We start from the raw sequence: 14,831 nt of genomic DNA, 5'->3' as shown, positions 1-14,831 counted from the left end.
AAGAGTCTCCTTATTTTCGTAAGATCGTAACGACTTGTGCTTACTATAACGGAAAACCATCTTAGTTTCAGGTACTGACGGGGCGGCCGTCGGAAGAAGGACAAGTGAAAACAGTGATCGAGACTGAATCAAATTAACTCCACTCTACGTAGTGTTTGGAGGAAGCAGGTGAAATTTTACACCTTGTCTTTTTACATAGCTAAGAGAACGTAAGAGTTAGGAAAATGTAACGTCTTTTTCACTGTATAGTTGAAAAAAAAATGTTGACAGCTATATAGTCATAAAACTAAGGCAGTACGTGTGTATAAAAATAGACATGATGTAATATCGAAATAAAGAATAGTGGTGAAGCCATAATAACCACATTTTACATGACTGTCTATTAAAGATGCAACAGAGGGCTTTCTGAGTTGTACGTACTCAGGGGATAAGGCGAAACATTCCGTGGGGGCTGGCTTCACTCACACTAATCACGGTGTTCTTTCCTCGTTATTTCGAGACCGATCAAAACCAAAAAAACCCTTACTGTATAATAAGTGACTGATACGGCAAAAAAACATTAGGATTTTTTATTTGTTGTGACTTTTCAGTTAAGGGAACTTAGAAACAGAAGGCTTGAATCGTATCTCTCAAAGGTGTCGGCTTCGGCTGCTCACGGGAATGTGGATATACAGACTTTATTTAAGAAATGAAAAGTAGTTTTGAAGTAAAAGCCACCGTTAGCTTTCCGCTTACGAGTGAGTCTGTTATTAGAGTTAAGCTTGGTTATTCGACTTACTGTTTTATTTTATTCCCAACTAAATTTACAGGGACCAGAGTGAACTTGCATGCAAGATGCCAATCTTAGTGTCCCTATGCCATGTTTTATTTTGCAAAGATCTAACAAGAGGGTGCAGGGATATGAATTCTTGAATTGTTCAATTTTAGGGTTTCTAGAAAGCAATCGTACGTGTTGACGAGTCACTCCAACAAAGTACACAAATTTTCAGGTAACTGACATTGAGCACATTTTTACGGTAGCTGGAAGGAAAATGTTTGAAATAAAATTAAAAGCGACATTGATATTTCTACAAACCATTGTAAGCTAGACCAAATGTTATCGTTTGGTTTTCTTATAAGGAAAGAATGCTGATAAAAAGAGGTACAAAACAAGCAAAAGTAACTTTAATGTGTCAATTACTTAGCAATAACAAGAACTATACTTTACAAAATTATGTTTTCATTCCTTGTTTGCTCTTCTTTCCAGTGCTCATTGGTTCTTCCGTTAGAATGCGATAACAACTTTTCACTTTGTCAGCAGGCAAAAAATAAAATACAGCAACGACAACAAAACATTTTTATCAAAACCATCAACACCTCGAAACAAAAGCAAAAGACGGAGAAATATCCTGAGGGTACGCACGTGAAAGATCCTTTCGTGCTCTTTGGCTGAAGAGGAAAATGTTTTAAACATCAGCGGGGCACACCCCTATCCTAAATTGGTATATCCCCGGGGGAGGAAGAAATGTTCATATTTTCCCCTTCCGCTCCTTTTAGACAGCTCCACCACCAGCTGCCTCCTCTCCTTGTTTCTTGATTGCCTCCCCCTGACTCCGCAGCTGTGCGCCTTGCTGCTGAAGATTCTGTCCCATGCTTAAGAGCTGCTGCCATTGTTGCTGGGGGCTTGGTACCTGGCCAGCCATTTGCTGCGACATTTGTCTCCCTTGATTCATTAGATTCATACCTTGCTGCTGATAGGCGTTACCCATATTTATTGCTTGCCTAAGATAGTTTTGACCCATCCCTGCAAAAAGTTGGAAATTTACATTAGAGCCTTCATTGACTTTGACTGCCTCAACTTTTTGTCCTCGTACAAAATCCGTCATAAAAGGAAAAGATTATGAAGGCTTAAAAGTGTATGCGACATTGCAGAAAGGTATCCTGAGATATAAATCATAAATCTGATTAAATTCTTAGAAAGGCGATCACTCGATATTACAGTGACGACCTCCCTGCTCGTCTGCGCTAAAAAGCTCAGTAAAAACAACTGTGAACTGACCACTATCCACCATACATAGTTTTGCAATGTCGATCTTTGTCGAATTCTTCTCATAGCTCGTCTCAAATCACCTCAGTATTAAAACTATTCGTACATGTTGCTTTAAAACTTGACAAAGGGGTTGATACCAGTCATCTATACAGCTTGTTTTAATTTAAGTGACATGCGATGCAGAAAGAATATTGTGGATTATGGTGTTTTATATTCAACTCTCACCTTGAAAACCTTGAGCCATTCCTGCTCCTTGTTGGAAAGCGTTTTGCCCCTGTTGCTGCAGCTGACTCCCGAGCGACCTTCCTTGTTGGAAGGCACTCTGACCCATGCTCCGTGCCTGACCATACAGCCCCTGCCCAGTCTGCAGTAGTTGGTTTTGTAGACCAGATCCCATGCTCTGGGCCTGCCCGTATAAACCTTGCCCTGCCTGCATGAGTTGCCCTTGAAGCCCCTGTCCCATGTTCTGTGCTTGACCATACAAACCCTGTCCTGTTTGCATTAGTTGGCCTTGAAGATTTTGAGCCTATAAAATTGGAAGATTGAAGATATTTTCTCTACTGCAGAAAGCGGAGTTCCCTTTCAAGAAACAACTATTAACAGGAGTGAACATGAAATGGTAAAAGTTCGGTATACAGTTCCCCAAGTCCACTATAGTGAAACAGAGAAATTAAAGGGAGAGGAAATTTTTTAGCTATTTTTGCACAACAGACTAGCGTGTCATAACATTAAAACGGTTTTTCATAAGGTTAAACGGCAGCAATAGAAGCTAACAGAATGAAGCAGTTAAAATGGTACGCTGCTCTCGCTTCCTTTTTTTTAAGAAGGCGTTTATTGGTTTTCCATACATATGCAGATCGAGGAACGGACACGCACCTTCTTATAAACCTGAAAAAAGGCAAAATATACTAGTTTGGTGGGTTTTATAGAAAGGGGTTCGCCCAGCGATCAATTAATGTGAATCGGATCCTGGCAAAGGGTGGATTACAGAATGAAGGGCCGGCTTCTCTACTACAATACCGTTAACTTCTGCTTATGAGCCATAGGCTTAACGACTTTGTAGGGTGTCGGAGGATTATAAACGGGGAAGGGGGGGAGCTTATAACCTAATTAAAAAAGCGTTTCAAAACAGGCTACAAAACAAAAGCGACATAGCAGTGCTGATCAAAACGCTTTTTGAATTTAGCCGCTTTTTTAAGCTTCAAAACGTGGTAAAAAAAAAAAAAAACAAATTCATTTCAATACAAGCTAGAGGGGGGCTTTGGATGTATTTTTGGTAAACAGGTAGATAGGACTGTAACTGGGGAGGCTGTTGCTCATAAGCGGAAGTTTACGGTAGAGCACGTTGAAATAAAGGCGTGTGTGGCCGAACTCGAGCACTTCAAACTGCAGATCTGGAGGTCCGGAGTTCAAGTTTTCGCCAGTCGCGTTGTTTCCTTAGACAAGGAACCTTACTCCACTTTGTCTCCCTTCGCCCCGGCGACATACGGCTGGGGGTAACCCTGCGATGGACTAGCATCCCGTCCAGGGAGAGTAGGAATACTCCTAGGCATGCTTCATGTTAAGGAAACCGGGATAACCTATGGCCGTTTGGGCCTTTGGCTCATGTAAGCCTTAACCTTTTACCTACGTTAAACTGACTGCCACATTTGCAAACGTACCTGCTGTAATCCTTGCTGGCCCATACTCTGCACTTGTCTCAAGGCTCCCATTCCTTGCTGCCTCATCTGGTTAAAAGCGCCCATACCTGTTTGACGAACTTGACCGTATATTCCCATTCCTTGTTGCTGTAATTGATCTATCGATTAAGGAAACGTTAATTTAAGGAAGAACAAATAAAACTTGATAAGTAAGAGAATTTTCAATAAAACGTTATGATGAACAAAAGTGCCGTGTTGCAGTTGGGGTTTGCTTGAAGTAAAAGTTTATCCTAAGTACAAAAAGAGGTAATTGATATGATTTAGGACGACGACTACTGCAAAAGTTAACTGCAAAGTTTCACAAGGCTTAGGGTTATGCGTTAATATAAGACATAACCGACCGGTAGCGGCGAATGATGATGAACATTGTAAATCTTTTGTAAAAACGTACTTAACATGTATTTCATGGTTGTACTTCCGTTCCGTGCTTTGTTTGCTATTCGGACGATCGCACGAAAAAGAATTCACTTTGCTTTAATGAACAAAGCATTTGCTAGATTTTCCGAATTTTGGCACCTTAATCGTCAGTCAAGTGTTTGATGGAACCTTTGTACTATAATTCGGACCTTTATAACTTCAGCTGACCCATATAAATGCAAGTAGTGCGTGTTAACATCGTTCCCGGGTTATCCTTTGGAAATTTCCTTTGGGAAAGGTCTGAAGACGGCGATGGGTATGTCTTTAAAGCACAGAGGCGGCGATCTTACGAAACTGCAAAATTAATCGTTACTCACTGAAACTCTGTTGCCCCTGTTGGACAAGTCCTTGCCCTGTTTGCCTGGCATTTTCTAGTGCACCCATTCCTGCTTGCTGTGCTTGTCCAACTGCGCTCATGCCTTGCTGTTGAAGTTCGCCTCCTAAACCCATGGCCTCTTGTGATAGGCCCTCGCCCATTCTCTGGGCATTACCAACCTATAAACAGAGCGCACTCAAAGCGATCAGAGTTATTAACAAAAAATGGTAATTTTGTTTCCCGGGAGAAGCTCCCTTATTTCGCCTAAATGGGTATGTGCCGCTGAACAGAGAACGGTTTTTTCCGGTTTCAAATCTTAAGCAGGGTGTACAATTTCGCTATTTAGCGTCTTGAACAGGATGTCTTTCTATACCAGAGCCCTTGAACAGAGTTTACACCTTGGCTGTGCACAGCTGGTCTGCATGTGGTGTCAGGTTTTGCAAAACGAAACGAATCTGGCTCATGAAAAAATATCGTTTGTCTCAAACAGGGTAACGAAAGAAACGCTTTGAAAACCTCGGCGGCACATCTCCATACGAACTTCCCTTACGTAGCCACGGGCTTTGTTAACATTTTTTTCTCATTAAATTAGACTTTTCAAATTCTAACACTATTGCAAAAATGTTTATACTATTTATAATACATTGCACAGCCAGCTCTCTCTCTGAAAAATCTGTTTATAGTATGCAATGTTAAAAACCCCAAAATGCTTATGGTTGAATGTCCTTCTTAAATCTTCAGGGGAAGGGAAATAAGTTATATTCTACTCCGAAATGACTAAAAAAGTAAAACAAAAAATTATATCAAACCTCTCAACCTATTGTTTTAATCCCCTCAGCTATCTCCGGATTTTTTTTTCCAAAAAATGTTGTCTTGGACGGTTTTTTGGGGAATTTGGCTGGATTGTAAGCCAAGCTAACAACATAAAGTTTCGTACATAGTGAAGAGCAGTACAATGTAATCGCTACCGCAAATGTCTTATCAGTGATTCGACGGCCTTTTTGCGCTCCTACTAACAGTAAAATAATTTTAAAATTTATCCTACCTCCTGTTCGACTTGCTCTCTGATTTTATCGAACTCTTCTTTTCCCTGTTCAAAAATATCTGTAGCCATACTCTTCGCTTTGTCATAATATTCCGGAATAAGGGGTCTGACTCTCTCCACAAGCTTTTTAATTTTCTCTTTATCCACATTAACCAACAAGCCTTTAATATCGGCCGTATCGTATTTTGTAATTGACGAAAGTTCTCCTCCAACATCACCGATCAGTCCTTTAAACTCCGACAAGACCGCTTCTTCAAAGACTTTCAAAGCTTTCAAACCATATTCTTTGCCACGATCGAACCACTCTGTGTTTTAAAAAAGTGTCAAAGAACTCAGAAGTATTTGTGCAAAGGCACGGCAAGAATTCAAAACCGGGAGTTGCATACTATGGTTTACAGTTAGCGTGAAAAATGCTTGGTGCAAAATATTTCAGCATCAGAATCCCGTCCTAAGTCCATCACGCTTTTTTGTACATTTCTTAGCCGTCGTTCCACGACTGCGACATGGAACTTCCTAATTTCACGCACCCGCTCCCTGGTGAACACAGCACAAAAATTTTCTTTTTGTTTTTCTACACTCAGATACGGTCCGTTCGGATTCAGCCCCAGAGAATTTTGCCAACATTTAACAAATTAAATGAAACTGAATAAGACTGATGAAGTTTGAAACAGTGCGAATTTACTTTTGAAGTGACTTTTTTAGTTTGTTTTCATCCAGAAATTTCGCTACCGTGGCAACGTGACGTAACGACTTTCTCTATTTACAGTGAATTTTAATAGTTGTACAATCATTAAGTATTTCACCTTGCAAGTAGGAATTATTCAGCGTCTGATAAAACTAAATAGTTGTTTCCGTTTGTCATTGCTTTTAGGACATGCTGACTCAATCATTGTGTACAATGCTTTGAAATTCTTAAAGCACTTACGTTTTGCCATGTCAAAATAATGTCCCTTGATTTTGTCATTGTAAAAGTCCTCCGCCTTCGTAACCCAGGGCTTTAACTATAGATTAATTGTAGAAACAGTTGTGTCAAAATGAGAAATATATCGTATATGAAAGTTGATTTAACACATCACAAATACTTTTATAAAATTAATTCTCAATGTTAATCAAAAACTCAAACCTACCTTTTTGTAAAAGTCTTTAGCCTGTGCAGAGAACCAAAAAATTCTATCAGTCGTGAGAGTTAATCTCAAGGAAATTATACGGCCTTTACAATAATCACTGTAATGATACCAATGTAAAAGTCTTCAACCTTCGTCAAGTGTAGTATTTCTCACTTTTGGAAGAAAGAGCAAGAGCAATTATTCCCCCAGCTGACCTGCTGGTCAAAATGAGGCTCTAAGGCCAATGGTTCATCGGTTCACAAAAGATCCCTGCTATAAAATTCAAGTTATAAACCCCGTTTAAGCCCCTGGGTTTATAAAATTTCGTAAGAAATTTTGAGTAGGCTTATCAACTTGTGTATCATGATGAGCTATGCAGTTTTTACCTTTTCAGTCAGACCATCTGTAGTTTTTGTTAAGTCTTTTGCCACTCCCAGCCCTTGTCCCTGGAGCTGGTTAAATGCATTCATACCTGGAATAAAATTTTAATGTCATGCTAGCATAAAGGACCAAGACGGTAATGACTAGACAACACCTGGCTAGCATACGGTTTGTTGATCAGTTAAGGCAAACGTGCAAGCTGAGGTTTACACTGATCAGCTATCAAAAAGTTAAAAAGAGTGCTAATTATAATTCAATTAAAGATAAACAGGCATCCATTGATAAAAGTACATTTTTAAAAACGTTTGGTTCGAACACGAGGTAAGTAAAAAATGAACGGGGTCTATAATCCGGCTATATTCCCAGTCTAGCCTGCTTAGCAGGCGCTTGTGCAAACTAATGTGCCGCATCTCCCTCGCACACCCCTTTCTTTCTTGTTTCATAACTTTCAAGCGCCTGCTAAGCTAAGGAGGCTATTCCCACTCGTTCTGCCAGACAAACTTTGGTCCCTAATCCCCTGGGGCCCGTTTCTCGAAAGTCCTGATAATTAACGGGCCCGGTAAGCAGTTGCCGTTTACATTAAAGATCGAGGTTTCAATAGTTTTGCATCTAACATGATAAAACTGTCAGTTAATGAAACGAAATGGAGTAGTTTGCTAGCCAGGACCCGCGCTCTTATTCTTTATATTTCGATTTGAATATTTGATTTCGGGCCCGAAAAGTTACCGGGACTTTCGAGAAACGTGCCCCTGGCCCCTAAGCAAGCCGAAAACAATAGTAAACATAAACGTGCAGGATTTTACACTATCTCACTTTTTATGTTAGCATTTTTAGTCACCTTGCCCTTGTAACTGGTTCACAGCACCCATGCCTTGACCTTGAATTTGATTGGCCAATCCCATTCCCTGTCCCTGTAACTGATTGGCCAGTTGTTGTCCTTGCCCTTGAAGCTGGTTGGCCAATGCCATCCCCTGACCTTGAAACTGGTTCATTTGGTTCTGTGCTTGGCCAAGTATTCCTGCCCCTTGTAACTGATTAAACTGGTTTTGAAACTGCCCTTGGAACTGGTTTACCATACCCATTCCTTGACCTTGCAATTGCTTCATTTGATTCTGATACTGGTTCAACATTCCAGCGCCCTGATTCTGGAACTGGTTAAACTCGTTTTGAAACTGGTTTGCCATGCCTGCACCTTGACTTTGTAATTGGTTAAAGGCCTGCTGACCTTGACCTTGGACATTACCAAGTGCCCCTTGCGCTTGTCCCCAGACTTGCTGGCCTTGATCTACAACAAGAGACTTCCACTAAGGACTTTTTATTTCAGATGAAGTTTAACACACATAATCTACATTTCCATTAATTAAAAATAGTATCGAAAGGTTTCATTCGTTCTTTAAAGGGAAAAGCATAGCAAAAAATAATAATAAATCCGAGCGGTTCTCTGTTCAGCAAAATGTGGGTAATAGATAAGGTAACCTAAAGCAATATACTTTTTGTCAAGCAATTCTTTACTTTTCAAACAAAATATGAGATTTTTTTACGTTGTTTCCTTGATTTTTCTTGTTGTTGGTGATGTTCAGTTGCGTGTGTGAGTTTCATAAGTCATTTGTTCAGTTATATACTATATCGTCGTCAGAACAGAATTCAACTATGTAATGACTGTGGTACTTAATGACTTACTCCGAAATCCGCCAAGAGCGGCTTGGCCCTGCCCAAGTAGTTGCTGGCCCTGTTGCTGGGCTCCACCAATGGCAGCTTGACCCTGACCAGCCAACTGCTGTCCTTGGTTGATGGCTTGCTGTCCCTGTTGTTGAGCTCCACCAATCGCCTTAAACCGAAAAGAACTTATTGACGTACTCAAGAAAAACTAACAACGATAGAATGACTGAACGACAGACAATTTGACTAACAATATCCTGACGACCGTCAGACTGTGACAAAAATCGGGTCGAAAAGCCGGCATCAATCACATTTATTTAGAGTCTTCATTGCCAATAACATCAAGGTTTAAGTGACCGACGACCAATGACATCGCAACATTATTCAGCAATCAGGTCAATAACCAGAGTTTATTACCATCAACGGACTTGATACAACTCACTTTGACCCTAAAGATTACTACCGCATAGGTCGTCAAACGTCGTTCACTGCAAACAACAGTCCTGTTAAGTACTACGCTCACCCGGACGATTACGCTCAACCTATTTATGAAATGACTTCTTTACTTAAACCGGCAAACGTACTGGCAGAGATATAATCTGATCTAATAAGCCTCATTTTAGTTGGTTGGGCTGGGAATGCTGTAGAATCGTGGAATTCACAATGCTGTTTTACCAATCTTTCCCAGGTTATGTTTACAAACTATGGCTACATTTTTCAAACCTGCCTTCAGACATTTGATGGTCAATTAATTCGGTTAGATGAAGCTAATCACAAAACCCAACTTAAGGGGCTTAGCTTACTTGTTGTCCTTGCTGTAAGACTTGTTGACCTTTTTTCTGGGCCTCTAAGGTTGCGTTTCGTAATTTTTCTTGCTGTAGTCGAAGCTGTTGCATATACTTTTGAGCTCGAACATAGTTTACGTATTGCAGAACTATGTAAGGATTGAAGTTAACCGTCTTTGGATCTGCAAAAAACGTTTACTTTTACTATCAGCACACATTTTTTGTTGTCATTTGAGGAAATCCATTATTAAAGAAAAATCCAACCGATAAGGTTCACTGAAGACAAAACGACCTTAACTGATTTTGAGTTTCACTTTGAGTTCGAGATGACTTAGTGTTACAGCATTTTGTTTACATTGACTTCGACGGTTGCAATTCGCAATCGAGATCGACTTTGAGTGAGTATACTATTAGATTTTGAGTTTGAAATTGAGTTTGAGTTAAAGTTCTACACTTCCAGCACAGATAAAAATTGATTTTGAGTTTGAATATTCAAATTGGAATCCAAGTTCGAGTTGAAGTTCATAAAACAAAACCAATAGGAAAACAATGCCATTACTTGCAGGATATCTTATGAAAAGCGCTTGCTTTTTCATCCTCAATGTCTCTTTGAAAATCACGTTGATTGAAACGTCATATCAAACGAGAGATCTAGTGCTTCATTAAAATTTCAAACAATAATAGAAGTTCGTCAAAATCACTCCGCTGTGCGTCTTATTTTTAACTCTGTTTTCAGTGTTTGAAAAAGGATGAAACACTGTGTCTATTGTTTGATATATCACTTACCCATCCCGTAAGGCACCACCTCGCAAAGAGACAAAGCCTTTCCACTCTCAGGCACCTGGATGTAAATGTACTGTCCAGTCAAATTACAGCTGATGGTTTTAATCTCACCAGGCCTTACGCTGTGCTTTTCGCCACATTTTGAATTTTTATTTCCATTATCTTCTAAACTTTCACCAATCCTGATCTCAAATTCTTTTAATTCGGTGCCATTTGGAGGGCCAGCGATATAGAGCTCTCTTATCGTCGTGCTGTATCCCAGGTCCACGCGCCACCAAGGCTTGTCTTGAGTCTGGGTCAGGGAGCAGGAATCTAGAGGAGAAAAAAGCGGTTATGATACTCGGTAAGAACTTTGAAACTTAGGGTTTCTTAGATCCTGAATATAACTCTTACCACCCTTGAAGTTTCCATCAATGGCTTTCAAGGCTACAGCGTCCCCCTGCGTGGTTGACTGCTGGGCTGTCTGGTTAAATGCCAGATTAACTAAACATGGCGAACGAAACAAAATTAGTTAGAGAGCCCATAATGCTTGATGGGGGACGAGAAAAAAAAAACGTTTGTTGTTTTGTTAACCGGTATGGTTATCCTGTCACGTGGTTAAAACCAGCAATTCCCCTAGCCATCACAGTCTGATAAATTACAAGAAAATACTTTCTAGCTTGGATATTAGGGATGCTTCAGGAAAAAAAGAGATTAAGAGTGTTAATTACGCGAAAAGTAACTTTGGTGTACCGTAAATGGTCTAATTGACGTCCTCGCTCAAATAAACGCCTTCCCTGCGATGTAAAATTTGTATTAGACACCCCTCTCCAATAAACGCCCTCTGTCTAATAGACGCGCCCCACTTAAGTGGAGTTTGAAAAGCCAAAACTAGTCAGCTTGAAAAAGGTTATCATTAATTTTTGTTAGGATTGCCTTACCTTGACTAAATGAACAACCAATTACTTCTGCTCTCATGCACAATAGATAACCACGAAAAGCCTGGGGAAGAATTCTTATGTATCTTGCTGCCACACGGTAACGGAAGTGATTTGTGAACTGATAGTAGAAACCTTGAAAAAGCTGATGAAAGTGAAGATGTCCGTCAAATAAAAAACATCAATATAGACTGTTTCAGGCGTTTAGATAGTTGAGGAGAGTAGAGGGAAAGGAGGGATCCTTCGCTCTCGCTCGCTACCCTGCTCCTTGGCTATTTTTCCTGCTCACATCTCTTCGCCCCGTCCCCACAAGCTGAACACGCGGAACTAGTCAACAATAGTTCCGCAAATATATGATAAAGAATTCGGAAACCCTGTTATCGTAATTTGAGTACACATTTAACAATCTGCCTCATCCTCAGTCACTCGTGATCATTTGGCGAGGAGGGGGGATTTGAGTTAATTATTAAGGAAAGCGGGGGTAAAATGAGGAGGGCAGAAAATCCGTAGGTCTTTCTCTCTTTTCCTTCCCATCATTCCACGCTCACGTTCTACGCTAGTTCCCATCATCCCCCTCTCGCGCTTCTTGCTTGTTCCGTGCTCCTCAGCTAAACCTTGTGAAGCCTGTTGAGGGGGCAGTTTATCAATGATCATCAGGTCTTCATGAGATAATCCGTCTGGAAGGTTGGGGAGGTAGTATTCAGGGCGGTCCAGAGTCAATCCACCCATTAAAGTAATATGATCACAATTGACACATGTACATATATAGAGGATATTACACGGTGGCGAGAAGATATGAATTTGATATTGTTCTTGCCACGAGAACATAAAATTCATATCTTCGAGCCAACGTGTAATGTTCTTTTTATTATATGGAGAAACCAATTCAACAAAAGCAAAAGGCGGGAATCGTGACGTCATTGAACGATACGACACTCACAAAGGTGACATACAGAAAATACGCCACTCGGGTCCCGGATGAAGTGGCGTATGGAATCTACGAGTGGTTTAGTTCCCAGTAAAACACTCTCCTCCATATAATAAATTGTATTACCCTTTCTGTGCCATTCTCTTTATAGACAGTCCAACGCTGACCATCAAGACTGTAGCTGACGCGATATTGAGCTACATAGTCAGGCGTATGTCGCGCACCTTGTGTAATGACACCGCTGACCAGTCTTGTGATACCTTTAAAATATAATGACAATTAAGCTAAAAGAACCACTGGAGAATCCTATAGGAGTTCATACACAGTACAAAGCTGTGTTGGAGAATATGTCAATATCCCGTACACCCATAAGGTCTCATTTTTGGGCGGTGTGTCATAGGCTTCGACTGCCTTTGGTGTAGCATGAAATAGAAGGACAAATAGATCATGGCATTATTGCTTAGATATTTCATTTTCTCCTTACGTAACTCATTTTACTTCGCATTACAGTTTGCCTGGCCTAAATGAACTCAGGGATTGACGGGGAGTCTGAACAGCGCCCCGAATTTAACTAAGAAACCCTAGGCTTGCATTGAGGGTGCGCATTGCATTCTTCCCGACTTAAACGAACTCAGGACTCGGACACTGATTTGGGGGTAACAGGATCAATAATGCTTGCGTTAACTGGGGTTAATTGGAAATTGAAAATGCATTAAGAGACCCTCGTTTACTTCACTCTATCAATCTGTTTCGGGTTGAGACATGGTGTAAAGAGAGTGATTGCAATGAAAATTTAAAATATCTGTTTGATCCCGAAAGTGCCAATTCAGCCCTGCAGGCCATAGTCTGATTCAGCCTCTCTCAGAGCCATTAGAGTATAATTTAAGCTAAAACAGCCCCATCAAAAGGCTATTCCAACCCGCTATGGGCCCCAGTTCAGCCCTTGGGTCCAAATCAGCCCTAGCTAATTGGGCTGTATTTTACTCACCGAAACGGCCTCATTATTAGGGCTAGAACGGATCTTTCTGATTTACAGTGTGGACATTTTGCTTCAACTGACCGAGTAAAATTTTGAAAAAACCTGCTAGTATATAATGTTTCTGTACATACCAAGATCGATCTGCATGTAATGCGGTCCTGGGTGTTTTCGTTTTACGCACCAGGAACCCCACGGGTTATCCAGTCGACCCATGTGAGGCTGTAGATGAGCACGCGGGTACGAAGACGAAGCAGTGATCTGATGATCTCGAATGACAAACCTGTTTGCCATTCCCAGTCTATAGATACAAACTGAAAGGAACATAACGCGCTTACAATGCATTGAAGACTGTTAATGATATATGAAATGTTAATGATATATGAAGTAAATCATATATGAACTGCGGAAATGAAATGAAAAGCAAGAACTGATCGTCGCAGTGAACGCAATTTATGGAATTGCGTAAAGAAGCCTGAAAAAAAAATTTAGGACTTCAACGGGGTTTGAACCCGTGACCTCGCGATACCGATGCGATGCTCTACTAACTGAGCTATGAAGCCACTGACGTTGGGTGTAGGTCAATTGTGGGTTCATATGTTCCCGTGAAAGAAATGAGTGTTAATGATGTATGAAATATATCATATATGAGGACTGTTAAAATGATGTGAAAAGTCCATGCACAAATTTAAAATTTAAAATCATGGCGGATAAAACTGAAGAATTGAGAGGCGGCACTTCTTCATGAACTCACCATGCTCGCAACAAGAAAATCTTTCAGACGAAATACCGCTTGAGTTCAAATCACATCATTGACTAAACAGATTAAAACTTTTATGACATATTATTTTACTGGAAACTTCGTTCAACTGATAAGCGGCATAGAGGTTTCAAATACCATAGTTTTCCTTGATTCATCAGTGTTACCAATTTGTTTCAAATCAGCCATTTTCCATATAAAATTGTCCAATTTACCAAATTTAGCATGAAGCAGGTTTGTTAATCGAAGAAAAAGGCAATTCTCATCCTTCACGTTAATTGTAAGCTCCATCAAGTTGCCAAAAGCCTTGAGATACTGTTACTTACAAGACCAAAAATGGTGTTTATCAGTACACTTGGCATGATTTAAGCCCCTCTCCCCCGCTGTCACAGACAAAAGGATTCCAAGGTCAACTTCAAACTTGCTTTGACAACTTTGAACAGTGGAAGAGGTGAGAATCTTTTATAATCCAAAGATTTTCACCCCTGAGGAGGGTAAAGAAAGCATCTTTTTTTGCAACAGTTTCTCGACCATTTTGAAAGTAGTTGTCTCCAATAAAAAACCCTTAGACCAAATATTTAAAAACTTACTCGGAAAACGAACATTTGTCCCGCCCAAACCAGGAGCAATGTCAGCGACCTTTTCAGTTTCGTTTTTGTTCGCATCTTGGTCAGGTTGCTCTTCCCTTCTCACTGGAATGAAAACAAAGGAAGATTGGTTGGTGTAAAAATGCAACTTATCGTTATCATTAAGTAATGACACTGTCAGTATTTCAGTGAAATCAGTTGTATTAAGGCTAAAGAATCATTATCTTGCTTTATGGTATCACATGACAAGTGCGTTCAATTGTTAGGAAACTTGAACTCGACTAGCTTGTAAAGACTGTCGATAAACCTGTCATTAAACCCCATGCAGTTACTTAGCCCCCTATTTTCAAACCTTTTATTCCTAAAAATAAAGATGTTTATTTCCATAAACTAAAAAATAGGGGGCTATGAAGTAAGCGACCTTAAACCACAAAAGCGTTAA

General features: G+C 40.2%; 1 protein-coding gene across 1 annotated transcript; it reads right to left on the bottom strand.

Annotated features, from left to right (window-relative positions):
- Positions 1-1,277: 1,277 nt before the first annotated feature.
- LOC140938815 (uncharacterized) lies at positions 1,278-13,356 on the bottom strand. Its single transcript, XM_073388343.1, has 16 exons — positions 13,177-13,356; positions 12,193-12,326; positions 11,142-11,283; positions 10,615-10,704; positions 10,225-10,533; positions 9,457-9,620; positions 8,675-8,822; positions 7,833-8,279; positions 7,000-7,085; positions 6,635-6,655; positions 6,433-6,508; positions 5,508-5,812; positions 4,464-4,641; positions 3,691-3,827; positions 2,255-2,555; positions 1,278-1,783 (listed from the first exon to the last, which is right to left on the bottom strand). The coding sequence occupies exons 1-16, from the start codon at positions 13,334-13,336 to the stop codon at positions 1,533-1,535; spliced, it is 2,949 nt and encodes a 982-aa protein (XP_073244444.1). The 5' UTR covers positions 13,337-13,356; the 3' UTR covers positions 1,278-1,532.
- Between the last annotated feature and the right edge of the window lie 1,475 nt (positions 13,357-14,831).

Source organism: Porites lutea, chromosome 5 (genome assembly GCF_958299795.1).
Source record: "Porites lutea chromosome 5, jaPorLute2.1, whole genome shotgun sequence".
Classification (NCBI taxonomy): domain Eukaryota; kingdom Metazoa; phylum Cnidaria; class Anthozoa; order Scleractinia; family Poritidae; genus Porites; species Porites lutea.
Note: the sequence above shows the minus strand (reverse complement) of the source record. Positions and strands in the feature narration are given on the sequence as shown.